At 36.1% G+C, this 26,432-nt stretch overlaps 16 protein-coding genes across 16 annotated transcripts; 7 read left to right on the top strand and 9 right to left on the bottom strand.

The window, feature by feature from the left end:
- Positions 1-269: 269 nt before the first annotated feature.
- On the bottom strand, positions 270-1,301 carry PEX14 (Pex14p; the record flags this gene model as incomplete). Its single annotated transcript, XM_003686312.1, has 1 exon — positions 270-1,301. The coding sequence occupies one exon, from the start codon at positions 1,299-1,301 to the stop codon at positions 270-272; it is 1,032 nt and encodes a 343-aa protein (XP_003686360.1).
- Positions 1,302-1,661: 360 nt separating this feature from the next.
- On the bottom strand, positions 1,662-2,738 carry CDC43 (protein geranylgeranyltransferase type I subunit CDC43; the record flags this gene model as incomplete). Its single annotated transcript, XM_003686311.1, has 1 exon — positions 1,662-2,738. The coding sequence occupies one exon, from the start codon at positions 2,736-2,738 to the stop codon at positions 1,662-1,664; it is 1,077 nt and encodes a 358-aa protein (XP_003686359.1).
- Positions 2,739-3,106: 368 nt separating this feature from the next.
- AMS1 (alpha-mannosidase) lies at positions 3,107-6,352 on the bottom strand (the record flags this gene model as incomplete). The annotated part of the gene is made up of 1 exon (XM_003686310.1): positions 3,107-6,352. One exon carries the CDS (start codon positions 6,350-6,352, stop codon positions 3,107-3,109), a length of 3,246 nt encoding a protein of 1,081 aa, XP_003686358.1.
- Positions 6,353-6,701: 349 nt separating this feature from the next.
- PBI2 (Pbi2p) lies at positions 6,702-6,932 on the bottom strand (the record flags this gene model as incomplete). The annotated part of the gene is made up of 1 exon (XM_003686309.1): positions 6,702-6,932. The coding sequence occupies one exon, from the start codon at positions 6,930-6,932 to the stop codon at positions 6,702-6,704; it is 231 nt and encodes a 76-aa protein (XP_003686357.1).
- An 841-nt stretch (positions 6,933-7,773) lies between these two features.
- On the top strand, positions 7,774-8,175 carry EXP1 (Exp1p; the record flags this gene model as incomplete). The annotated part of the gene is made up of 1 exon (XM_003686308.1): positions 7,774-8,175. One exon carries the CDS (start codon positions 7,774-7,776, stop codon positions 8,173-8,175), a length of 402 nt encoding a protein of 133 aa, XP_003686356.1.
- Positions 8,176-8,379: 204 nt separating this feature from the next.
- UBP1 (ubiquitin-specific protease UBP1) lies at positions 8,380-10,728 on the bottom strand (the record flags this gene model as incomplete). The annotated part of the gene is made up of 1 exon (XM_003686307.1): positions 8,380-10,728. One exon carries the CDS (start codon positions 10,726-10,728, stop codon positions 8,380-8,382), a length of 2,349 nt encoding a protein of 782 aa, XP_003686355.1.
- Positions 10,729-11,715: 987 nt separating this feature from the next.
- CAB2 (phosphopantothenate--cysteine ligase CAB2) lies at positions 11,716-12,789 on the top strand (the record flags this gene model as incomplete). Its single annotated transcript, XM_003686306.1, has 1 exon — positions 11,716-12,789. The coding sequence occupies one exon, from the start codon at positions 11,716-11,718 to the stop codon at positions 12,787-12,789; it is 1,074 nt and encodes a 357-aa protein (XP_003686354.1).
- A 188-nt stretch (positions 12,790-12,977) lies between these two features.
- SAM50 (SAM complex subunit SAM50) lies at positions 12,978-14,414 on the bottom strand (the record flags this gene model as incomplete). The annotated part of the gene is made up of 1 exon (XM_003686305.1): positions 12,978-14,414. The coding sequence occupies one exon, from the start codon at positions 14,412-14,414 to the stop codon at positions 12,978-12,980; it is 1,437 nt and encodes a 478-aa protein (XP_003686353.1).
- A 295-nt stretch (positions 14,415-14,709) lies between these two features.
- CRZ1 (DNA-binding transcription factor CRZ1) lies at positions 14,710-16,308 on the bottom strand (the record flags this gene model as incomplete). Its single annotated transcript, XM_003686304.1, has 1 exon — positions 14,710-16,308. The coding sequence occupies one exon, from the start codon at positions 16,306-16,308 to the stop codon at positions 14,710-14,712; it is 1,599 nt and encodes a 532-aa protein (XP_003686352.1).
- Positions 16,309-17,431: 1,123 nt separating this feature from the next.
- TRM12 (tRNA(Phe) (4-demethylwyosine(37)-C(7)) aminocarboxypropyltransferase) lies at positions 17,432-18,712 on the bottom strand (the record flags this gene model as incomplete). Its single annotated transcript, XM_003686303.1, has 1 exon — positions 17,432-18,712. The coding sequence occupies one exon, from the start codon at positions 18,710-18,712 to the stop codon at positions 17,432-17,434; it is 1,281 nt and encodes a 426-aa protein (XP_003686351.1).
- Positions 18,713-19,398: 686 nt separating this feature from the next.
- Positions 19,399-21,033, top strand: TPHA0G00800 (glycosyltransferase family 15 protein; the record flags this gene model as incomplete). Its single annotated transcript, XM_003686302.1, has 1 exon — positions 19,399-21,033. The coding sequence occupies one exon, from the start codon at positions 19,399-19,401 to the stop codon at positions 21,031-21,033; it is 1,635 nt and encodes a 544-aa protein (XP_003686350.1).
- A 246-nt stretch (positions 21,034-21,279) lies between these two features.
- On the bottom strand, positions 21,280-21,591 carry TPHA0G00790 (histone H4; the record flags this gene model as incomplete). Its single annotated transcript, XM_003686301.1, has 1 exon — positions 21,280-21,591. The coding sequence occupies one exon, from the start codon at positions 21,589-21,591 to the stop codon at positions 21,280-21,282; it is 312 nt and encodes a 103-aa protein (XP_003686349.1).
- A 1,072-nt stretch (positions 21,592-22,663) lies between these two features.
- Positions 22,664-23,074, top strand: TPHA0G00780 (histone H3; the record flags this gene model as incomplete). The annotated part of the gene is made up of 1 exon (XM_003686300.1): positions 22,664-23,074. The coding sequence occupies one exon, from the start codon at positions 22,664-22,666 to the stop codon at positions 23,072-23,074; it is 411 nt and encodes a 136-aa protein (XP_003686348.1).
- Positions 23,075-23,372: 298 nt separating this feature from the next.
- AIM19 (Aim19p) lies at positions 23,373-23,813 on the top strand (the record flags this gene model as incomplete). Its single annotated transcript, XM_003686299.1, has 1 exon — positions 23,373-23,813. The coding sequence occupies one exon, from the start codon at positions 23,373-23,375 to the stop codon at positions 23,811-23,813; it is 441 nt and encodes a 146-aa protein (XP_003686347.1).
- Positions 23,814-24,350: 537 nt separating this feature from the next.
- On the top strand, positions 24,351-25,520 carry DSE3 (Dse3p; the record flags this gene model as incomplete). Its single annotated transcript, XM_003686298.1, has 1 exon — positions 24,351-25,520. One exon carries the CDS (start codon positions 24,351-24,353, stop codon positions 25,518-25,520), a length of 1,170 nt encoding a protein of 389 aa, XP_003686346.1.
- Positions 25,521-25,920: 400 nt separating this feature from the next.
- Positions 25,921-26,244, top strand: RBL2 (Rbl2p; the record flags this gene model as incomplete). Its single annotated transcript, XM_003686297.1, has 1 exon — positions 25,921-26,244. The coding sequence occupies one exon, from the start codon at positions 25,921-25,923 to the stop codon at positions 26,242-26,244; it is 324 nt and encodes a 107-aa protein (XP_003686345.1).
- Between the last annotated feature and the right edge of the window lie 188 nt (positions 26,245-26,432).

The raw sequence follows: 26,432 nt of genomic DNA, 5'->3' as shown, positions 1-26,432 counted from the left end.
TTCATTAGTTATTTATATCATTACACATAGGTTTTATATACAGTCTCCATTAAATTTCCAAAAACACATAGTTAACGTTTTTACTAAGAGGTTTTTGTCGTTAATAATGATATCATAATAATATTAAAGTTAACAGTTCAATGTCAATAGTTCTGATCCTTTGGGATTAATCAAGTCACCTTTGCAAACAGTTTTAACTTACGTTTATTCATCGAGCTTTACTACCACTGGCTATATACATTAAGAGATTGAACTTTTCCGGACAATATTTAATATTGGTCGTCTTGACCTTGTGGCATTGACATTGTTAGATCTTCATCTTGCTCTAATGCGAATGAAGTGCTTTCTAAATTGGAAACATCTACTTCATTTACCATATGTTTTTGCCAACTTGGTATCTGGCTTTCTGTGTTTTCAATTTGCGATGCTTTTTCAATTTGCGAATTCGAATTCAAAGTTGATTTTATGTTCATCCTGGCTAGTAGTTCAGACGTAGATGGAATTTCATCAATACCCGGTACAGGAGCATTTGGACTAGAGTATTTAGAACCAGTAGTTTCCGCGAGTGTCTTGTTACCATTTGAACTTCTAATTAGCTGCTTCAAAGATTCAATTTCCCTTAAAATGTCATCCATGTTCTGTTCTCCTTCAAATTTGTTTATGAAATTGGATACAGAGTTCTTGATCATATCTATCTCTGACTTGATGTTAGATAAGTCATCCTCTAAACGTTGACGAGTTCTTGCAGAGTCATCTAATGTGTTTTGAAATTGCTGAATAGTATTATCCAGTATGTTAAACCGTTCTTCTTCCTTTTGCTTTTTCTCTACCATATCTGTTTCGATGTTTGCAAGAAGTTTGTCAACTTTATTCATCTGTTTCTGTATTTCAAGCTTATCTTGTTCGAGCTTTGTTTGAGATTCAGGTAATATATTCGGAAGAACATACCTTTTAGTCAACTCATATACACCGTAAATAATTCCAGCACTTGCAGTTGTCATAATGAAATAGTCTCTCCAGTCCCTTGTTGGAAGCGGTGGAGGTAATATATCATACATGTCATTTTGGTAGCTCAAATCACGATTATTCTGTCTGTTGTTAGCAGAAAAGGACGAAATAGAAGGCTCGTCCTTTTTTTTGGCCAATTCGAGTACTAACTCTAACTCCTTATCATCTAAACCTTTTGATTTCAAAAATTCAATCTTCTTCGACAGAGGAGCATTTATTATCGAAGGGTCCTTCAAAAAGCTCACGGACGATTGCAACAGCTCATCTCTGTGTACCTCACTTGATTCAACCATTTCTTTGAAAAAATCACCAATGTAAAAGTAGTATGCTAGTTCTATGGTCTACTTAAACTATTGTTTAATTCAAGCTCAATATTATGTTTACTTTCTATATTTACATTCCTATATAAATTGTTCATTTAATAACAGTTGATCCTTTAAATATCATTTCCAATTTCAGGACCGTTGGTATCAGTCCAATGCGAGGAGTGGTAGCGCCACATAATAAGACATTCTGTTTATTAGCCTATCTCCTCTAGCTTCAACTTTGACGACAAGAGCACTTGAGCAGGTATGATTGAACTAATACTTCTGTCATTTGAAGTCATATTGAAGATTTTATGTTCTGCCTCACCTTTGTTAAAATCAAGAGAACTATCGAGGTTGATATTTTGTTGGGATGCACAGTTCTCCGTTCAATGAACCATCTAATAGACCCAACGATGCTAACCCCAAGTAGGTATGGTAGATATCTGGATCATCAACGTCAGTTTTACTAAAGCCTCCCAGTAATTTATCTTGTGTTTTATCCATTAAAAATTCTTTTGCTATATTGATTTCACAAAGAGATTTCCAATTATCTGGTGATAGAATCTTAAGCGAATTTAAACACCAGAATACGTAACATGTATCCGCAAATTTATTCTCTCTTCCTTGGAATCCACCGTGGTCATCCTGTTCATAGTTCTGATTGTCTTCTTGTAAAGACATGCATCCCGTATTAGAAACTTGTCTGTCCAGTAGCCATGTAATTGTATGCCATCTGAATGATTCTGTAAGTTCTGCTTCACAACCAAGCAGTTTCAATAAAGATAAAGCACACGAAGTGTACCCTGCATGGGCTTCTAAATACTCTCCATACCCACCGTTCATGCATTCTTGAGATTTTACAAAAGCGAGCAGTGATTCGACATGAATATGCTTATCAAAGTTTGCTCTAGTTCTACAACCAGTGAAATACAATATAGCAACTGCAATATAACAGTACCTCAAGTCTGTTGAATCAACTCTAGATGGTAAACCAGTGAAGGAATCAAGAGAAGACACAAATTGACCATTGGGTACTTGACATTGAGAGACAAAATTCCGAATATGTTCATAATTTATATTTTTGCTTCTACCATCACAATCATCAATGATATTTAAGATAATTAGCGCAAATAACGTGTTTGATAGATTAATGGTTACTTGTCCATCAAGTGACAAAAGTTGACTGCCAATAAAACCTGCTATTCTTTTGGAATTCGATGGAGGATCAAATTCTTTATAATGTTTATAAATCCAGTCTTTATTTTTAGTGTATGCAGATAAAGCACTCTCATCTAGTAACGCTAAACCAGCAATTGCATAATATACTATTCCCAGCTTATTAGGGTCCTGCGATTGAGCTTTTGGAGGTAACAACAGAAGGTGCCTTTGTAAAAATTTAACATGTTTCTTAGTTTCGACCATTGTCACGCATATGATCCTAAACTCTCTTCTTCACATAAATATACACACTCATAAAATACCTAGTACGACTATGAACACAATACGTAAAATGTCAATTATACTTAAAATACTTTTATGCTCATCTTAAATATACAATGATTGTAATTATTGCGATGATATTAGATTTTCTATGATCAAATTTCATATATAGCGTATCTCATAAGCTTTCTGCCCCAAGAAAATGCCATATTGTAAACAATAAGGAAACAGTTGTTTCATTTATTGATAAGTGTTAGAACATAATTAAATAGTAAAATATAAAATATCGATCCAAATCAGACAGTTAGTCTCAGGAAACTTAAAAGATAAAAAAAGAACATAGAAATTCGTTATACACATAACTTATATGATGCAACTTCAAAGGCATTTAAATTAATTGGTATTTCGGCGGTAGAAGTCTTAGAGTTTGAAGTAAAGGTAACTACTTCTATTTCGTTTTCCAAGTTATCAACTTTAACAACCTTTTTAATAGGTAACGAAGTCTTTAAAACAACTGAGGAATCACCTCCTAGAGATTCATAAACCCTAACAATCATACTTCTTTTTTCGTGTTGACCAATAGCATAGTTCGAGTTAATATCCACATCGTCTTCACCTCTCTTGATATTAGACAAAACTACATTACTGTCACCAGTTATTTTTATGACTTGATCAAAAGAGTCGTAGATTGTGGCTGGAACTTCATACCTATGGATATAATTGAATTCGTGGGCTAGTCTAACTGTCGTGCTACTTAAAGCACCAGCATGCGGATAAATAGCGTACCTAATATCATGCGAACCCATATCAGCATGCGCATCTGGTGCTTTAGGGGAACGTAATATTGATAATCTCATTAAGTTACCATGTGTTGAAAAACCAAACTTAGAGTCATTGAAAATAGAAACACCCTTATTGTATTCAGAATAATCAGCAAACTTATGAGAGCAGACTTCGAATTTAGCGACATCCCAAGATGTATTATAATGGGTTGGTCTTCTTGTGATACCAAATTGAGTTTCATAAGAAGCAAAATCACTGCGAACCTTAACTGGAAATTCGACTTTTAAGAACTTATTTCTAGCGTTCCAGTTATCAACATGGGTGTGAATGTCAATGAATGAATCGTCTTTATTGGAGTTTAAAGTGGCGGATAAAGATATAGTAGTGATGATTTTACAGCCTTCCTCAACCGGAATTATGACTTTAACACTAGCTTTATCTTTCGAATTTTCAGAAATAACAACGGTTTCTGCTTTATTCAAGTAGGTATATTGATTAACCGAGTATAACTCTGTATCCCATGCCTGCCATGATAACGGCTTATCGTCAAAAATAACAAATTGATTGGCACCGTGTTTATTCCTGCCATTTTTCAAATCCAAATATTCAACCTCAGTATCTAAATCAATAATACTAGTAATGGATCCTGACTGTTTAGAAATCATTACCTTTAATTTTTCGTTACTTAAAGTAATATATTCGGAAGCTTCAGTGACTTTGACAGCCGATTCTTCAACAGAGGAAACAAAAGCGGAGTCACTATCTGACCAAACTAATGTCTTAATAGGTTTAATATTTTGCGATTTACTGTTATTTTTTAATACCTTTAGTGCTTCAATAATCAAATCAGCACATTTTTCTATGACGGCTTGCAACATTGGAAGAGCTTCATGTTTGTAGACAATTTCAATACAAGAACCTGGTAAAACATCATGAAACTGACACAATAAAATATTTTCCCATAAATCGTTAATTTCTTTTGCAGGATATATGTATTGATCAGGAAATAGCATAGATGTTTTGGTTGCAATCCACTCAAGATCATGGATTTTAATTTCAGAAAACCTCATTAAACGTTTAGTATTGGCTTGACTAGTGTATGTACCTCTGTGGAATTCAAAATATAATTCACCACTCCAAGTTGGCAGATCTTTACCATTGTCAGTTCTAGCTAAAATATCGTCATAAAATTCTTCAATAGTTTTACCAACTTCTAGTTTTGGCACAACGTTACCGTTCCGATTACTCATAGATCTAATACGTCTCATCTTTTCTAACATTTCCCTTGTTGGACCACCACCACCATCACCTTTACCATACAACATTAAGCCAGAACCATAATATTCAGAAGTTTTATTTTGTTTAGCAGTTCTTAACACATCGCCAAAATGCGAATCTGCTGTGTAGGTATTACCAGGTGGCATGTGGGTTAATAATTGAGTACCATCTAGACCAGCCCAATTGAATGTGGAATGGGGAAAGCTGTTAATATTATTCCAAGATAATTTCTGAGTTAAAAATTTGTCAATCCCTGATAATTGACACAATTGTGGAACTTGAGATGAGTAACCAAATGTGTCTGGCAGCCAAAATACTGTTGATTTAGAACCAAAGTGTTTCAAAAAGAATCTTTGGCCAAAGAAAAATTGTCTTGCCAATGCCTCACTACCTGGCATATTGGTATCATTTTCGACCCAAGAACCACCAATTGGGAAAAATTGGTTTTGTTGGAATTTTGGAATCAAGCACTCTTTAAAGAAACGTGGATGGTCTTCTAACAACCATTTGAATTGTTGTGCTTGAGAGGCAACAAATTGATATTCAGGATATTCTTCCATCAAGGTACATTGGGAAGACCAAGATCTTACAATCTTTCTTCTTGTTTCAGCAAAAGGCCATAGCCACGCTGTATCAATATGACAATTACCCATACCGTATACATCTGTTAAAATATCTTCGTTACCATGCCTATAGACGTCAGCAGAATCGACATATTTATCAAAATATTCATTTTTTAATAAATTACGGCATCTTTTAACGCTTGATCTGTCTTTAGGATCAAAAATATCCATGACCTTGTTACAAATAGTTCTTGCTTGATGTTTTTGCCAAGAGTCACCAGGCAATTCCCTTGCAGCATCAGAAACCATCCAAAAATCTATATATAGTGCCCTTGCTTCCCAATCTGGTAGAACAATATCAGCTTTTTTCAAGTGGAAGTATCTATTGTCATTTGGAGGATTGATATCGGAGCCTTCACCACACCCAAACATACCGTTATTACCGGTTTCGACGTAGAAGAAGTACTTGCCATCATCAGCCTTAGGCAACAAATATTCAGTTCTATCTCCACCTGAAAAAGCAGTCTTTGGATTCAAAGTGTTTGGGTCAATGACAACACCTTCATTGGAACAATCCCAATCAAAAACTAACTGATCATTTTCGTTCAGCATCCAATCCTTTGGAATGTGCAACTCGACTTTAAACCAAGTAGTTGACCAACTTGGACCAAAGGGCTGATTTATCGAGGCTTCCTGCCAATATATCTTACCAGCCTTATCATTACCAATCACTTCTGACCAAGGAGGTCTCTTATCTGGAGAAACAGGGGAAGAGTTCTTTTCAAACGGAACTTGATACCAATAAACCTTCACATGATTCCTGTCCAGGGAGATTCTTTTATAATCATAGAATTTAGGTAGATTCAAGTCCTTGTAATCACCGCCATTGTTAATGAATTGTCTCAATCTATTCTCATAAATACCTTGAACCGGTTTGAAAGTAGGATCGTAATTCACACGTTCATACGACATCCTTTGATTGTATTAAATGTTAAACTTCCTGAGAACAATGCAAACACCTCTTGTTTAATTCTTAAACCGTAGGAAATCGCAATTAATGATTCATAGCCTTTAAAATGTTCCAAACATTCAAGTTACTCTTTCTTTAAATAATTATTAAAAGCATTATAGCATACTTGTCCTTACAGCAGGGAGCATAAAATAATACCGCGGTTATGATCACTAGTTGTAAATAAAGGTTATAAGGGATGGGTAATGGATTATATGTTATTGGTTTATTAAACTAGTTAAATTTATACATATCAGTTCCTAAATATCAATATATAAACATTTGCGTGTGTGTGCATGTATGTACATATCACTAGTTAGCGTGAACTGTAGAGTCCTCTTCGACACTAGCGATATTGTCGTTATGTAGGGAAGTCAACTTGTTTATGTGCAAATCTGGTATCTGTACAGTGAATGCTTTAATGAGTTTAAACTCATGAGTGACTTTACCACCTAGATCCTCCACTGATTTCTTGAACTGCTCAATGTGGAGATCTAGGACAGAGTCCTTTAATGTAATAATAAACGTCTTATAGTCGGTCATCTTCTAAAACTAACAATAAAATAAGGGTGTATACGGGTATATATGATGTGCTTTGTTCTGTGATTCACCATGGACCATCCAGAACAATATACATAAGAAAATTAGATATAATAATTGACAGACTATCTTATATACAGTCAAATATTCAGTCAAGCAACATCAAATTTGTTCTTTAAAGACTCCTTGATTTCCATTTCTGTAGGTTTCAATTTTCAATTCGAAGCTGATTGTTGAAGAAAATCGCCAGATGTTCAGATTGCATGTTATTATATTGGATCCCCCCCACCTCTTGCATAAGACTCAATTATTAATGCAAGAGGTGCTGTGTTTTTTTAATAGGATGCAGATCGTGTAAGTGACGTCTAGCATTTATAGCCTAGTTGGTATTTAATACCAACAGTTTACACATTAGACACCCGTTAACACACTTCTTGTCTCCGGTACCTAGTTGACTGTAACAAGCCCAATAGACAGGGACAACTGTAAATATATCGACTCTCAAGAGATGCCATCCATAGAGAGCTCATGATATTCATGTGTAGCACGATAACACTAACCTTTAAAACGGTTCAATTTTCTTACTTTCTATATCCTTTTCTATATCAACGTTCTTACTATCGCGATTTAGGCCTCATCGACCAGCTCTGTAACTCGCAATTGAAAAAGTTTCAGTGACAAGTCAATAAATGCCCAAATGATTGAATGATTTAGGGAGTACAGTTAAGTTCTCCATTGTCCATGGAATATCTAAAGGTGTTGTTTAAAGGTTGATTTATTCTTAGTTGCTATTTTGAAGGCTGTAGGAAGGGTGAGCTTCGCAAAACATACCACTTAAAATACAATGAATTTCCTAGTATTTTTGGTTTTGCTGTCCATCATTGTTATCGTTTCGGTAGCTTTGCCAATGCTTTCTAGTGTTGGTAACTTCCAGGTCTCTAAGAAAGAGAACGTGAAGAGTGGGAAGAAGAAGAAGGCATTTGATTTCAGTTTGAAAAGTAATTCCAAGAATGAAGAGTCTAAATGTCTTTCCTCCAATTTGGCAATGAACTTACGAGTTGACTCCAAGACTGGCTTGAAAAGAAGAGTTATCGGTGAATATGATAGGGAGAAGGATCCAAATGAATTCGATTTTGATATTGATGAGTTGATTGAAGAGGAGAGAGGAGAAGAAATCGAAAATGAGAGAAAGAGGGTCGAACAGTTTCATGCACAAGGACAGGACTCTTATGAGACTTTAGTTTAAAAAATAAACAGAATACCAATTATCTTTCCAAGTATACGTACATAAATATATACAGAGACAGGGGACTCACAGCTTTGTTTAGAACTGGTAATCAGTAATTAGAAATATATATTATTTTATCGATTCGTTGTTTTACTTGTATATATGTATATTTGAATCAAACTCCGGTCCTACTAAGCGCAAAGAAACTATAATAATTTAGACTCACATCTGAGCATTGTCAATGTCATTCTCAGCTACAGCTTCATTTCCATATTCTTGTTTCTTTTGATTGTCTGGTTTTTCGTCGTCGAAACCTTCTATCTCGATTTCCTTGTCAAATTCAATGTCATCAAACATTTTCTTAGTTTCTACATCGTAGTCATACTCATAGAATAACATGAATACACCCGGGGTTGATAAAACTTCAGCTTCTTCGACAATGTATACGGATTCGTCAGATATTCTCCACCAACATCCTCTGTATCTCCTGAATGCAATATAATGACCATAGTTATGAGTACCATAATGCACGATAACAGAACGCAAAGAATAAGTCAATGGAGAAGCTGGAACTGTAGAAGAGCTCAATGATGTGTATTGTCTAGGTGGTGCAGGAAGTGAAACTCTGTCACTTTCTACATCTGAGGATTCTGTGTCCACTATATGTTCGCCTTCTGGGTCATTGTTGTCAAATATGTCGTCCTTTTCTTGATCTTCCGTATAGTCTTCATCATCTTCGTCAGACTCCATGGCAATATCATTCTCTTTTTGAATTTGTTCTTGTTCAATGACTCTTCTTCTAATAGTGTTACCTAGACCATCCGTTTCCTCGATGTATTCAGCACCGTCATCAACACTTTCATCTTCTTCTATTTCCCCATGCAATGGGTCATAGTTACTCACATCTCTTCCACGTAACTGCATATCGGAATCATTTTCATAAGATTCTTCATCACTATCCTCAAACTCTTGCTCAAATTTATGATGTAACTTTGCGTAGTATTCACCACCAATGTTTTCATCTTCACTCGATTCTTGAGGTAAGTTATTTTTCTTTGACATTGGTAAACGTGCATCTAAGTTTATTTCATCAATATCACAACACCAAGGTTCTAAGTTGAACCTTGATTTAAACAGAACTCGAGAATTATTTTTTCTAATCGTGTACGTATTTGGATCAAAGACTGATCTATTGATATGAATTGATAATAATGGAGGTGGTCTTGAAATCAAGATTTGTTTAGATTTAGAACACTTACGAACCATATTTTCAGTATGATATTTTTTGTAATCCTCATCATCGATAACAGGTTTACTTAAAGTTTTTGAAAGTATAGAAATTCTCTCCTCTACAGCAGAAATTAATTTCTCAGGAATTGAACCAGTAGACTTTTCTTGCAATTGTTTTAATTGGTCTTGTAAGTGCTCTAAAACAGCATTTAAAGCACATCTGTTACATTCAACACCTTCGATTATTTCTGGTTTAATCCATTCTTGCATTAAGTTAGATAATTTCAATGCCTGAGAGTTTATATTTTCATTTGGTAAATTCAAACTCAAACTAGAAGAAATAGAATATCTAATACCACCATTTTCACCACAAGTCAAACATCCAATTCTTTCAGCAGTGATACCATCCAATGGAGTGATCATTCTAAATGGCGTGTAATATTTGGATGAATCTTTATTCTCTAATATAGAATTTGGATCGATTTGTTCTGTTGGAATAAAGACTGTGCCTACAGATCCTAGATCATTCTGGCCAATTAAAGCACCATCAGGTAACTCGGATTCTGGAACTGGTTTGACGTCTTTCTCAATTGGTGAGATAGATTTAACATTTTTCTCTAATTCTGACAAGATGCTTTGGAAGAACTCTTGTGCATCTTCTTGATCATATCCCATAATGATATTCTTATTTGGAGCCTTCGACATTGTCTTCAGTAGACTATGCGTTTTAAAATACGGTTTATCTCTATAGTATTTAAAATTCAACTTATCTAATAGTTCCTTCAAAGCTATACTGAATGCAACATCCTTCTCAGTAGATTCCTCTGTTTTTTCCAGATCTTCTTGATCTTTCTGCTTTTGCAACTTCTTCTTACGTTTGCCACCGTTTTTGTTTTTGTTGAGTTTTTGAACTTTAACTTGGACTTCTTCTCCAACCTCCTTTTCGTTCTCACCCTCTGTCTCATCATCTTTCAGTTGACTGTTTACAATCTCTTCATCCAAGAACTCAACTAACGTCCTTGAAGAAGCCAACGATTGCAACACAGAGTTCATGAAACACGTATTACCGTCATTGACTAGACCAGCAATATGACCACCTCTTTTCAAAATGGTATCATCCATAGAATTGTAACTTGGCAGGAAACGGTTCAGAGTCGAATTATTCCTGATACTCGACAAGTTGTTCATAATGTAGTGTCGTTTACTGTATAAAATATAGATCACTGAGGTAAAAAATAAAAATCGAACGTTACTTTGAAATGTTGGGTTCTTCAGAAAAGGGAACGTGGTAAAAATGCAATGGTCCAATAAGTAAATGTATCTAGTGATTAAAGAAAACATGCAAAATATAAAAATGAATCTACAATATCAAATATTATTTAAACCTTTTTTCCAAATAGTTATTATTAAACGCACTGAAAATAAGGTAAATATAGATATCTATCTGACTCTCCTTTCTCACTTAATATATTAATGAATGCTTTTTCAAAACAAACTAAAAAGAATTGATCTTTGAACTGTATAACCTTCAATTCTAAAAACTATTTAAAGAGTTACTAATATCACGACTATCTTGAATCATAATTGGTTACTTTCACAATAATTGTATTATCTCTTTTGAATAAATTTTCGATATTATAAATTTTTCAATGTTGTGGCGATGAGCTGAAACTTTTCCAAACAAGAGAACAAACCTATCTCGAGAAGAGGATGGAGTTATAAATGACAAGAACCTTTTTCATTTAAAGAACTGGAATTCGAAGTAAGTTGAGTCAATATTGGAATTAGATTATGATGAGTTGAAACTGGATGAGTAGATTACTTAATATTGTATATAGTTTATATATTTGAAATGATTGTCTTGGAAAGTGAAAACGTAACAGAATATTACTAAGTGGATAACACTGGGCATCTCTATAGAAGTTAGGGTCTAACTTGACTAAGAATCAATGGTCTTGTCATTGTTTAATTATATGTGGGTCTCTAAGAGACTTTCTTAATCGCTGTAGGTTTTCAGTTTATTATACAGCTTTAAAGTTGGATTTTATCGTAAGAAACCACAACTTCTAAAATTTAACGGTAGGAATATTATCGGTTTAATGAACAATTGACGAATGACCTCTAATTAATATTCATTTGAATTAGGATGGATATATTGGGTTCAATAATAACGAACAATATATTATTATATATATATTTATATATTAGCTTAATCAGTAGGTTTGAACTTGATGGTTGATAACTTTTGGTCAGATAATTACTTATAAGAGGCTGTTAAATATCCATCACAGGCAGTGCTTCACAGTGATAATATAAATTACGATAAATATGGTTCCACGAGGTCACATCATTCATACTTCAACAGTTGAGTTGAAGTCAGCGATCAATAATAAAATATCAGATGAATTCTTTCCGGTTCCAAAGGACTATAATGATGAAGATAATTATTTTCAGACAAACCCAAAACCTGATTATATCGAGGATTTGATCTCTGATGCAAAGGAATTTATTGACTATCAACATAAAAATGGAAACCGTAAGATCGTTTTGATCACTTCAGGTGGTACAATTGTCCCATTGGAAAATAACACAGTTAGATTCATTGACAACTTCTCCGCTGGGACAAGAGGAGCTGCTAGTGCTGAAGAATTCCTAAAGAATGGTTATAGTGTGTTGTTCCTACATAGAGAATTCTCCTTGACTCCTTACAATAGATCATTTACTCATAACCTAAACACACTCTTCTTAGACCATATTAATAAGGATGGTACTTTTAAAGATGAATTTAAGGATAAGGTGTTAGAGAATAAAAGACTTTATGACAAATACATTTATGAAGAAAGAAAGCTGTTATTGTTGCCGTTCACTACAGTAAATCAATATTTATGGTCTTTGAAGAGCTTGGCAAAATTGCTAAACTCCGAAGGTTGCTTATTTTATTTGGCAGCTGCTGTCAGTGACTTCTTTGTTCCATATGCAAAGTTACCGAAACATAAAATTCAATCTCGAGACTATAACGTTTCTGATGACAAACAAGAAGAATCAAACTCATCTACAACACCTGATGGGAAGCTGATAATTAATCTAGATCCAGTACCAAAGTTTTTAAGAAGACTAGTTGAATCGTGGGCCAAGCAGGCAATGATCGTTTCTTTTAAATTGGAAACTGATGAAAACCTTCTTCTTAAGAAATGTAGATATGCTTTAGAGAGATATAACCATCAATTGGTGATCGGTAACTTACTTCAAACAAGAAATAAAAAAGTTGTATTTGTTACACCAGATAATCTAGATGGCACATCAATTGAATTACAAAACCCTAATCAACATATTGAAGAATTAATTATCCCTGCTGTCATTGAATCGCACAACAAGTGGATTGCTGGGCAACAACATTTATGAACATATATAACTAAATGAACTCGAACTAATATCATTGAATGTATATAACATTATATAGTCTATGCTTAATAGCTGTAAAGTTCTATAACATTATAAATTTAAGTTTGACTGATTACAGCTCATGTTGGGTACATGAAATGGCGCAACTAAACATCTATCAGAAATCTGCCTGTATATCATTTATTTATTTACAAGAATGAAATTCCAATACCATATTGGAAGCCCTTTCTGACCATATCACTTTTATGAGTGATTAATGGAAGTGTGAAATTTAATTCGAACCTTGCTACTGGATGCTTAAAAATGATACCAACACCAGTAGACAAAGAATTTTCCTTGATTAAATCTTTTACAGCATCCGTAAATGTTCCATTAGAAGAATTATGGTTTATTAATTTACCTCCATTAATAAAGGTATGTATTTTAAAGTTAGAAGTCATCAAGCTTTTGAATGGGAGAGCAGTAAAGACACTTATTCCGTATGCTGTATAGGAATTACCACCGATCGAATCATAAATATCTTTTGGTCCCAAACCCATTGGTTGGAAACTACGTACATCATTTCCACCACCTAGCTGAAATCTATCTCCAATATGCAATGGTCTCAAAGTAGAAGAAATGTTACTAATATATCCTAATCTCATTGTTCCATTAACTGTTATCAAGGAATTTTTCAAAAAGCTCATTGCTGTATTGACTTCAATTTGGGACTTTAAATATCTGTTCAGGGCAACTTCGTTAAATACTTTCAAAAACGACCCATATGTTGGTATTATGTGATTATCTCTTGTGTCCCATGCTATGGAATGACCAATTGAAACTTTTTGATCATTACCGGCTTGAAATAGTAGGGTGTTTGAGCAATTACTAGAAATGATTTTTGTTTCTCTAAGTAGGCCTTCGATATAAAACTCATGATTTACATAGTCATGAATACCAGTTTTACCCTTTATGCTACTACGTAGACCTCCGACAATCATGTCAATTGAAGATCCTAATTGCCTGTTATTTTGATAAAGTATGGTATCCCATATCCAAGTAGGATTTACTGGTTGTGTGTAGTTTAGCAAATACGATGAATGTGTTTTTGTACCTTTAGTTATATCAAGATTTAGCCTCTCACCTCCGCCAAAGATGTTTCTTAATTGGAATTGTAAATAACCATCACCTTCTCCATTACCAATATTCGTACCCGTCTTAGCCATAAACTTCTTTAATGGTATAAGTTTAATCTTAGAAGTTATATCGATAACTGAGACTTTTGTTGGAATATTTGAGGAATCATAAAGTGTACTTGGATAAGTGGAAGCAATTAAGTTATGTCTTGATATACCTTGTGTATCGAATGTATTTGAAATATTTTCGACTAAACCATGTTGAATCAATTTTTTTGCTAAATCATCAGCACTTTCACACAATTCTTTAAAAGTGAATGCATTTGATAAAGTAGCATCTAGATATAATTTTAATATTTCACTACGAACATGTTCAGAGTTATGCACAACAATTGAAGATATTTTAATAGGCGTAGCTGAATTGTTTTCAAATAGTTTTTCTATTCTTTTTTTATTTTCATTCATTAATAGATCGTTAAGGTCATTTTTAACAGTTTCTCCAGAACTCATGGTATAACGGTGTATCTTAATGGGTGTCTCTGGTATTCTGCAATTGTATCAGTTCACTTATTGTATTGTTTAGTTTTAAAACCATTACTTTTATCATAAAGGTATATATTATTGAGTTTTTGCGCGCAGTAGTGGGCTCTTGTAGAGAGAGAATATGACCAGGTAGGAAATTAAAGTCATCGCTATGATGAGTATTTGCATTATAAAATACTATTACAACATATTACTTATACAGAATGATAAATAATAACATATACATATGTTTGCTACTATATTATGTTAGAACAAAGTGAGCTTAGTTCGAAGAGTTGTTTGCGGTTTCTCTTTCTCTTGCGGCTTCTTCGTATAATGGAGTGATACATTTTTTACCACTTTCGGTTTTGAAATGCCTGCCCAAAGCATCACTTCTTGCAAATTTCTTACCACAACCCCAAGCTTCTCCTGATTTTAGTTTACCACCACATATATAGCGTTTCTTACCAGTGTGGAGGTCTTCGTGACGTTTTCTATCATGCTCCCTAGCAAATGCTTTACCGCAAACAGTACAAACAAACGGCCTTTCATTTGTGTGCGTTCTTAAATGCGATCTCAGGTTGTAAGGTCTGGTGAACTTCTTCTCACATATCACACAATCATATATCGATGGATTTTTCTTTGAATTTCGCCTTCTGGTAGTTCCTGATAAATTCTGTGGTGTTTCACCTTCTTCGAGGGGACTCTTTGGTTCTGCACTTAAGAACGAATTTTCTGCTGATTCTAATTTTCCTTGTGTGTTTAAATCGCTTGGGAACTCTTGCTTAACATTAGCATTGAAAGAAAGCATTGTGTTTTTTGATTGTGAGTTCAAAACCGGTGGCGAATCCGGCAACAAATCTGCCATTTCCAGCAGTTTATCTCTATTAGCACTCAGCGATCTTGCTTTTGACTCCGGAGATATACTTCTGGTCCTAGACGAGCGTCGGGATATCGAACGCCTCCCTTTGAGTTGTCTTCCTTGTCTCATTTCGTTATGGACTTTATCTAAATCATTGCTCATGTCCGTCAATAACGAACTCTTTCCATCATCTACTGTAACAACTAGTTTATTCGAATTAATCTGAGGAGTAACATTATATATATTTGTGTTTGAGCTTTGAAAAGAAGCAGGGTTGTCATTGAAACCCAAGGATGGTTCATTATTACCTTCTATGTTGATTATTGGCACACTAAGCCCAGCAGGCGAAGTTAAGCCGTCATCCAGTATATGATTAATTTCTTGCGGAATTGAAGAATCAATAAAATCGTTAAGCCCTATAGTAGGTGTAAATGGTGTTGTATTTCCACTGCTGGCCAACCCTTCGTTGATATGTGTGTGTTGTGTACCAACTGGAACATCAAATAAAGCTGTATTTTCAAACTCATTTCCCACACTGTCCTTGATACCCATCATCAGTAAATCAATATCTTCCAGCCCCGTGGCATGCTTGAACCCATGCGAATCCACGGGAAACAAATTATTCGAACTACCAGAGTAGATACTAGACAGATCATCATGTTCCTCTTCTCCCGTGGTCAAATATGACACCGCTGGAGAAAGAGGCACCAAATTGTTCTCAGTTCCATTATTGTTGACAAACGACGATGATGAGTACACGGATTCGTTGTCACCGCCCTCCACACCATTGCCACAATTTTGCTGGGGGATTGGGGACAGGTATCGAGTCTGCTCCTCGTTCCAGGAGTTCTTAAACGTCTGGATATCCAAAGACATGTTTTTATTAGCATCGGAGGACTCCATACCAAGCTGAAGCTGACGGTTCGGACCACTAGGCAAGGAAAGCTCTGTCAAAAACACCTGCATGTCCTCATCCCCAATTTGCCCATCGTCGAGCAAATTTAAATGCTTATCACTCATTTGTACCGTCTATGCAATATATATGTGTGTGTATAACCTAAAGGATAAGCAATCTCAGATTATTGATTTTATGTAGCAATTGCACTTGCACCCAAACGTTCAAAAAACAGAAATGAAACACGGCACCAAAGCCAACTAAACATCATCATTGCTCGGTTACAATACATTTAAATACATTTTTAAATAAATCTTAAATGCTCACTGGCCAATAAATTGTAGATTGTTAGATGAGCAAACTTATCCTATTCCTTGACAGTATCGCATTTCTGCAATTTCGAACTTTTTCAAAATTTGAGAACGGACAGCTGGACGAAGGAACATTTTGTACGAACGAAGGCCCGCAGACGTGCTGGGGGAGGAGGAACCGAAGGGAAAGTGGCGGTGCGGGGATGCACTGAGCGACAAAGCGCAGAGAGACAGACGCCGCACAGCCAAAGGTAAGCCATCATGTCAAAGCCAAGCCCGCAGAGCAGAAATGTAACAAGGGTGCCAGAGTAATTGCGCAACACAACAGCGGTTACCAGGTGTGCGCATTTTGACACGCATGCCTCCGCCTCGTTGGCTCCCGTGCACGCTTCCCGTGCTCCTGGCGGAACGCGGACGCACACGCCCCGACGTCCGGCAAGGACACGAAGACGCGCGCGCGGGAGCGCGCTGCCACGCGCAGATCTGCGCGTTGCGGCGGCCTCTCAGTGCACAACGCAGCACTATCGACCAGTCTCTCATGGCAACGGTGCGCCCCAAAGCGCCACTCCTGCGCGTTTGTTTAGCGCACCGGAGACTCTGCTAAGCCATCTTCCACAGCCGGTCCTGACGGTATTCCTGTGCCACTACTCAGTTCGTCAGATGACGCAGCACACATTCCGGGCAGTCGCCCGCGCGTGACTCTCTCCGCAGCTCAGCCCGCCACAGGTCTGCAGACTTATCTCAGGCAGGGCAGTATATCTTCCAATATCCTTACACCCACACACCGCGCATGTTGCGCAACGACAGCGTGCAAAAGGCAACTCTGGCGGCCCTGGTAGCACCCGTGACGATGCCACTTGTCCTCTGCAGGTGCTCAAAGGACCATCGGCAGGACCTTGACGTTGCCCTAACCCAATTGACCAATTGGTCGTTTGCCTTATGAGCAACTGAGTTGCGTGTCGAGGCTAAGAACTTCGACGTCGATACAGACGTGCCAAACATCTGGTGCAAACGTTTTGATCTTCTCTACATGTGCCGCTGTGTATCTGAATGTTGGCTGTGTCGCTGTGAGTTCAGTCAGCATCCTTTCGACAAAACTGCTGTTATTGAGTTCCTCGATGTGGATGTTTTCGTGCACATGAAGTGTGCACAACAAAGGTGATTCGACGCTGGCATTTACGTTCGGCAACGATAGGATATCCAGCGCAAGTTTCCATCCTGGCCTGCTGCTTGGAAGTAACCCGAGGTTGATGTGTCGTATCGTTAAATCCTCGCGGTATTCTAGAATCCTCGTGATGCTGTTTTCATTGTTCTCGCAGTAGACATGCGCTCTATCGGCAAACTTGTTTTTAGCGATACCTCTACGCAGGCCTTCTACTGACCATGGATTCAATTCAAAGCAAAACACATTTCTGGCTTTGCGTTTGAGGTAGCTCAGCGTAAAGTAACCAATCCCAGCGTACAAGTCTACCACATCATTACCTTCTATATCGACATATTCACTCAAAATTCTTTTCTTCTCTTTGACATTACCACGACTAAACATGGTAAATGCCGGTGCCCAATATTGATCGATTCCATTCTGTACAACATGGCACCAAAGTGTCTTCGAGAAATCTTCACTCGAAGGAGACTCCCAAAGTTTGTCATTGTTTAAATCCACAGATTTGTCAATCAAGTCTCCGAATAGTGGAAGAATATTGAAAGGTCTCCTTTGTATATCCGTTTCAATGATTGGCATATTGATAGCGACATTGGTAAGCTTATTCGAGCTGAAAACTGTTTCTAACATGCCATTGAACAGTTTGTCACTCGATTCCCGATAAGCACCAAAAAACGCCGTCCATGTTGCATGCTTGAAAGATCTTTGTACTGAATAATTAAATAGCAACAGCGGAGGATATATAGTGTATCTCAGAGGCATTGTATTCAATAATTCTTTAACTTTCACCTCATCAACACCTTGCTCCTTTAAAAATCCATGAACATATTCCACAAGGCCAGTGGAATTCAAATTAGCACTCTGGCTTGCATTGTACTCACGTGCTGTATAGCGACTATCCACAAACAGGGGGTCATTGGGATCATTGATTGTGGTTTTAATTATTGTGAGATCTCCCTCCTTAGTGATAGGTTTTACAAAACTGCTGCGACCTTCCAATTCAATCTTAATAGATTTGATATGTTGAGGGTTTGAAGTCACTATTTCGAAGGGCATTGTTCACGTTTGACAACAATCTACACGTACTCCCAGGTTTGGTAGACTCTGGATAATGACTATTGAAGCTATTGAAAAACGCAGAGTATCCCAGTCTATGGGTACTTTTAAATTTAAAGGTTTTCTTAATTGTGTGTTATAATAAACCCATCTCATCGCAAAAAATGAAATCTGAAAAACTTTCAATGCCACAGACTATATCAATTGAACACTAATACAAGAAGAATTAAAAGGAAGGCCAACGTATACATGAAGCTAAAGGTATCTTATTAAGTTTATTCTCAGATGTGCGTGTCAAGAGCTATTGTAGTTGTTATATGAAGACATCGTGTTCATTACAGCCTTTAAAATACATTCCCGAACAAGGTCATAATAAAATTTCTTACAACTATTTTACCATTTGTACTAAGAAGGTAGTAACTTTCTTGCCAAACTATGTTGTAGATTACTATATAGATATTAATTATGTATTGTTCTTACATTTTTCCATAAGATACGATGACTATATAAACCTACATTCTTGGCAGATTTTGGTAAAAATAAAGGCGCAACCATTGAGATATAAAGAAAACTCGATTATAAATTATTATATCTAAAAGTTGGAGATCACTTTGATATGCCAAAAAAGGTACCAGTAGAAGTGATCCAAGAACAGCTTCTTGAACAACTCACAATATAATATAGCTATGAGTCAAGGTATGAGGCTCAAGCGGTTCTTGAGCAGAATCATCCGATGGAGGCCTCTAAGCTTGGCACAGCTGTTGATCCTTTTGTTCACTGCCGGTTTAACTTTTATAGTGGTGTGGAATACCGAGATGCCAATTCCGTATATTTCATATGATACGGATGATATGGATTCGAAGAGAGATTGGGTCTTCAATAGAGGTTGTGTCGATACACAAGAATATCTCCAAAGGAAAGACTACCATAAAAGGAATGCAACTTTTGTAATTCTAACAAGAAATGAGGAATTAGACGATATGCTGAAAACTATTTATAGTATTGAGAGTCGTTTTAATCAGTGGTTTGAGTATCCTTATGTATTTTTAAACAATGAACCTTTCACAGAACATTTCCAAAATACCATTAAAGAAAATACCAATGCTAAAGTAGAATTTGGTGTAATAGATGAATCAATGTGGGAATTTCCAGAGAATATAAGAAACTCTCCTGCTTTCGAAAACTTTCTACAAAACCAGGGTGACAGGGGTATTTTATATGGGAACCAGGAATCTTATCATAAAATGTGTAGATTCTATTCCGGATTCTTTTATAGACACCCTTTAGTGGCCAAATACAAATGGTACTGGAGATTAGAACCTGATGTCGAATTCTACTGTGATTTGACATACGATCCATTCTTTGAAATGGAAAAGACAAATAAAAAATATGCATTCACGATTATGATCCCAGAATTATACTACACAATACCGAACTTGTTTAGATACACTAAGTTATTCATCAGACAAAACAAACTTAAAACAGGGTCTCTGTGGAAATTATTTGTCGACAATTATGAAATTATAGATAGTAAAAAATATGGTGAATATGATGACTTCATAAATCATAAGGATGATATTTCAGTAAAATTACCACAAGAAGTTGCAATTGATTATCTGCTTAACGAAGATAAAAACGATTCTGATGGATTAAGAAATTTGATTAATAAGGCTAAGTCGATAACCCCCCTTCAAGAGGAGAAGTTTGATAACGAAGGTTATAACTTATGTCATTTCTGGAGTAATTTTGAAATTGCAAGAGTTGATCTTTATACGAATGAAGTTTATGAGGAATACTTCCAATTCCTCGAAGAGAGTAACGGGTTTTGGCAAGAAAGATGGGGTGATGCACCTATACATTCCTTAGGTCTCTCATTAATATTAAACTTTGATGAAGTACATTATTTTAGAGATATTGGTTATAGACATGGTGAAATCAAGCATTGCCCTAAGAACTTTGTTAGCGATGATGAGAATAGATCTTCCCAACTGCCGTATCAATCCAAACATGCTAAATATAACAGAGGCTTTTTCCATAGATATGACAAGGGGCATTCTAATGGTAATGGTTGCAGATGTAGTTGCCCCCCATCATTTGATGTTGAAGACACTGCATATTATTGCATGTACAAATGGTTTGAAATGTCGTTTGCAAACCCTGACACCAATTTAGGAGACAACACACTTCCCGGTAACGAACATAAACCTTTAGAAGACGTCAAAGACACATATGAAGAGATTGCTAGTCAATTTTATGCATCAAAAGGTAAGAAGCCTCCCAAAGATGTAGGATCGAAATTTCATAAACCTAAAGTGAACTAAGTGTCCCAATACATATAGTTGTTTTTAAATGACATATGATAACTAAATAAAAAACACAATCGCAGTAATTAAAAAAATAATACATTAAAAAGATCTTTAATCTTTCTGAATACTTATATTAAATAAGTTGCATACATTTTATACAAAAAAGATTACATTATTTAAAAACCCCATCCCAAAATATTTATGAAATATGAACAAAAAAGGCATTCGTGTAAAAAGAATTTGGCAATCTCATTGCAACGTTTAACCACCGAAACCGTATAAGGTTCTACCTTGTCTCTTTAATGCATAAACAACATCTAAAGAAGTAACAGTCTTTCTCTTGGCGTGTTCAGTGTAAGTGACAGCATCTCTGATAACAGATTCTAAGAAAGTCTTCAAGACAGCTCTGACTTCTTCGTAAATTAAACCTGAAATACGCTTGACACCACCCCTTCTAGCTAATCTTCTGATAGCTGGCTTGGTGATACCTTGAATGTTATCTCTTAGAATCTTTCTGTGTCTCTTAGCACCACCCTTACCTAAACCTTTACCACCTTTACCTCTACCGGACATTATTGATTATATATATATATTTTATTATTGATGTTAGTTATAAAAACAAACTTTTCTGAGGAGTTCAGTAGGAAAGAGCCAATAACCAATATATAAAATCGAATAGCAAAGGTAAAAACAAAACCCATAAGAATAGTTAATGATCGAAAGTATCTCTTTATATATATTAACAACATTCAACTTTCCATTACCAAATAAAGTAGAAAACATAAACAAACAAACAAAAAACATACACAAATACTAGTTAATAACCAACCAAATGTACATTTCCATGATAATCAGAAGGTTTTTTCACCCTGTACTGAGACCAATGCCATTAAAGTTCCCTGTGTAGATTGAACCTAGTTTAAACTCTTACGGTTCTGTTACACAGTGACAGAGTGTGGTTCCAAGTTTCAAAAGTCTTCACAGCGTAACGGGGCATCTGCCCATAGCTAAGCGTCCGATTTTGAAATTTTCAACTACGTTCACTTTCATTTTCGAGCTTGGATCGCCAAACTGTAAGCCACGCTTGCTGCGAAAATCTGAGCACTAAACAAGCGCTTTCCGCTTTTGGCGCCCGCCACGTTGGTGCGGCTTGTCTACAGTGCCTGACGTTTCACGGTTGACGCGAAACTGTGAGCACCGGGTGTCAGGTCCTCCGTTCCATGTTTTTCACGTCTGCCAGTACAACTGGAACTAACTTACTAAATGCCTTGTGCACATCGTTTGCCTAAGACTCAACACAACGTCGCCATAGGTAAGGAAGTCTTTACAATGTGTGTTATTGTTTCGACTGCCAGCGGTAGTAAGATATGTAGGTTTTGTGGTGAAAGTACCAGTACATCCCCAAAACATTCAGCGAAAAAAAAATATTGCAAGTAAACAAGTAACAACTGAGTAAGAATTTGAATATGCACTTCTGTTTATTTACAGTTTGTTTCTTTCTGAAAAACTTATTTCATTCTTCATATATAAGCATGAGGTTGTTTTCTGTTTTTGCAGTTGTCGATTACCTTCTTCTTTAATTAATTTATAAACTTTATTTATTGCTTGCAGTGCAAAAGAAACACACACATACATATTTACAACAATGGCTAGAACTAAGCAAACAGCTAGAAAGTCAACTGGTGGTAAAGCCCCAAGAAAACAATTGGCCTCCAAGGCTGCCAGAAAATCTGCTCCATCTACCGGTGGTGTCAAGAAACCTCACAGATATAAGCCAGGTACCGTTGCTTTAAGAGAAATCAGAAGATTCCAAAAGTCCACCGAATTATTAATCAGAAAATTGCCATTCCAAAGATTAGTCAGGGAAATCGCTCAAGATTTCAAAACTGATTTAAGATTCCAATCCTCTGCTATCGGTGCCTTACAAGAATCCGTCGAAGCTTACTTAGTTTCCTTATTCGAAGACACTAACTTGGCTGCCATTCACGCTAAGAGAGTTACCATTCAAAAGAAGGATATCAAATTAGCTAGAAGATTAAGAGGTGAAAGATCATAGTTGGTTTAAGGGATTAATTCTTATTAGATACTAATGTCATCTTTTCGTTCATGGTCGATTTAAATAATTGATCCGCTTTTAATTTCATTTGGGGTTTTACTTTAATGTCGGTTGTAATATTACATTTTATATATTTAATTACTTTTCAATAAAAAATACAACATTATATATATATGTATTCAAAAAAATAAAAAAATTTTTTAAAAAGGTATACTTTCAACAATTCTGTAGTGTAAGTGCAACAAGACAGAGGAAGATAAGAACCCTATTTGCACTCTCCCCCTACTAAGCTTCAAGAATGGCTATGACGAATTTGCAAGAACTATCCAAGACTCCCTATCTCGCAGGATTACAATCAATAATGTTATTGACTACGCCGGTGATATCTCCTGCGACTGTATCACCTTCATACGTTAAGTATCAACCTGTTTTGAATGCATCGACGTTAAGCACTATCAAGAACTACCTTTACAGTGCAAAATATATTGGGCCCACTAACAAATCATGTTACTTATTTGGAGCCGCATTGGCTATGGGAACTGGAATGCTTGTTGATAAAGACATAGAGAATGGATCTGGATTTGTATCCGCTTGGTCAGCATTATATCTAATTGCATCCTCTAGAGGTTCGATTAAAGCAGTGGCATACGGTAAAGTTTGGCCATTGCTTCTCTCCGGAATAGCATGCATCAACTCTTTAGCGTACGGAAAGAGATATGTGTCGTGCCAATTCAAGTAGTATCCCCACATATACAATACCCATCGACCTCTGTAACCAGAACAGCCATGCAAATGCATGGCTTGAACTTGAAGGTTGAAGTATCTACCAGTTTGGTCAACTTATTCTCATCTCCAGTTCCTTTTTCCACTGAACACCCCGCACAAACAAGAAAAACCCAGCCTGCCGAATTCAAAAATGCTGGGTTTTGTTTCTTCTTTGAGCTATGAGATGTCACAAATTGATGGCAAGTTTGGTTGATGTTGTGGTTAAAAGGTATATGTGTCAAGTGAGAGGAGGATGCTACATCTAAGTGGAGTATTGGCATGCACGTACATATGGACCAATTCCATGGTTTTGTACATACCAGCAGTTTTAAAGCGAGTGTCGGTTAGTTATATAGTCTACTAATATATATATATATATGCATGGCTTTTCTAACATTAAAGGTGTCTATTGTTTAGCAATGTATGCCACATCGTTCTTTGTCATAGATATAGTTACTTTCGATAGTGAGATCGACTTTTCAACAGACGACTATACCAACACATATTGAACATGCATATCAAATATTTTGGTCAGAAGATCGAAAAAGATATCGATTTTATAAGACCTGCTTCATTGACTTTGACGTCTGAAGACTTGTTAAATCTACCCAACATCCCAACGGACCAGTTCTCTGCCTTGGGTGACGCTAGCATCGATCCAAAGCAAAAGAAACTTTCCAGGAAATTCGGTGGTACTATCAGATTGAAAAAGAGATTATCTTCAGTTCCAGAACTGTTCATTAGGGACTTCAAGTCAAAGAGTGGAGAAAAGAAGAAATCAAATACAAATGACTATATTCGCCATGTCTCGAACTTCGAAGCATTGCCTGAAGATCCAATTAACGAATATGACAAACCATTCTTACCACGTCCAGTGCCGTCCATCAAATTAGATAAGAATTTCAAAAGTGTTTCATCCGGTTCTGTATTGATCACCACAGATGTATACTCGAACCAAGTTGCTCTGCCTTTGGTTGCGACTCCATTACATGCGCGCAATACCAATGTCCAAAATAATCAGAATAATATCAATGAAGGTATCGCTAAGACCAGTAGTGACTTTTTACTAGATGAAATTCTAACTTACTACCAAAAAGATTACGACATGAAGCCATCCAATTTACAAGAAGAAATTGATAACGTCCTGGTGGCGCTAGATAACAAAAATGCAAGCATAAAGAAACCACTCAACAATCTAGCAAACCCTAAGATTGTCAGCCCCGAATATGACTCGATGTCTCTAACTAGTCTTCCTACGTTGGAGCGTTATGAAACAGGAGATACTGGCCCGAAATTAGACACACTAATGTCTAGTCCAGAATACACAGGCAACAGTGGTTCTGACGCCTGGAGTTCGTCTGGTGCTGAATTTTCTGACGCCGACTCCATCACAGCATCCATAAATCACATTCCAGTGGAACCAAAACGTTCTAGAACATTAGACCCATGTAGAGTACACAAGACGGTAATAACCGCACAACTATTCCAATGGCATGATGACCTCGATTACGACGATAGCAGAGAAATATTAGAAAATACAGCGTTGAAGAATGTATCGGTACAGTCGAACATCGACCAGTTCGACAACTCGTTAAAAATTTTACAAAATAAAATAAACAACATTGAGATTGCGTCTACCAGATCATATTCTGGGACAAGTAGTATATACACTGCTCTATGAACATCAGATCACCAAGAAATCAACGGCCACTCACCGGAATCCCCATCTCTAATGCATAATCACTATATATAGACATATATATGTATCAATATCACTAGATAAAACATTTAGAATCTTGCTAAAACTTTAATTAAATGAATCTCACAACATTGCCAGAACCGTTAACATCATCTATTCATTTAGGATTACTGTCATCTTACGTGATGTGATGCTTAAGGACTGTCGCTTCTTCATTTGACGCGTTCACATCAAAACCCAAAAATCCATAACATTCATTACGTTACATAAAAGATCTGAATGTTGATCTTATCAATACACTTTGTTTTCATGTGGTTGTTGTTATTTGATTTGTTGAGAGGACAATATATCATCCCACAACAGTATATCAATTTATCAGAGAATGGCTCCAACCCAATTAGAAATCAAAGTTAAGGCGTTACAAAGACTAGTGAAGGAAGAAACTTTCTATCAACAGGAACTAGTAGAACAGTCCGAACATGTTGAGAAGATGAAGAGTGATGCTTCCACAGACCCATACGATTTGAAGAAACAGGTGGAGGTGTTGGAAGATACTCAAAGGTTGTTTCCTACTCTTTATAAGAAAATAGGTGAGTTCAAGGACAATCTACAAGAATTCATCGACAAATATGAGGGTTCTGAATCTTTGGATTCCGCTAAAGAAGCGTTAAAGTCTGCTACGGAATTGTTGAACTCAAAGAAATAAATAAAACTGTATATCTCTTTTAATAAATATGAATATATCACAACTTAATTAGTATCAATCAATATGTAACCTTTCAAATAAATTAACTTTTAGTGTTCGGGAGTGTGATTGCTCAGAAGCTATTCATTAACTAACAGAGTAGTTTAAAATCTTGGTTTCGTCAAGCTCATCACATTAATAGTGTAATT

The sequence above is a fragment of the Tetrapisispora phaffii genome, chromosome 7, assembly GCF_000236905.1.
Source record: "Tetrapisispora phaffii CBS 4417 chromosome 7, complete genome".
Taxonomy (NCBI): Eukaryota; Fungi; Ascomycota; class Saccharomycetes; order Saccharomycetales; family Saccharomycetaceae; genus Tetrapisispora; species Tetrapisispora phaffii.
Note: the sequence above shows the minus strand (reverse complement) of the source record. Positions and strands in the feature narration are given on the sequence as shown.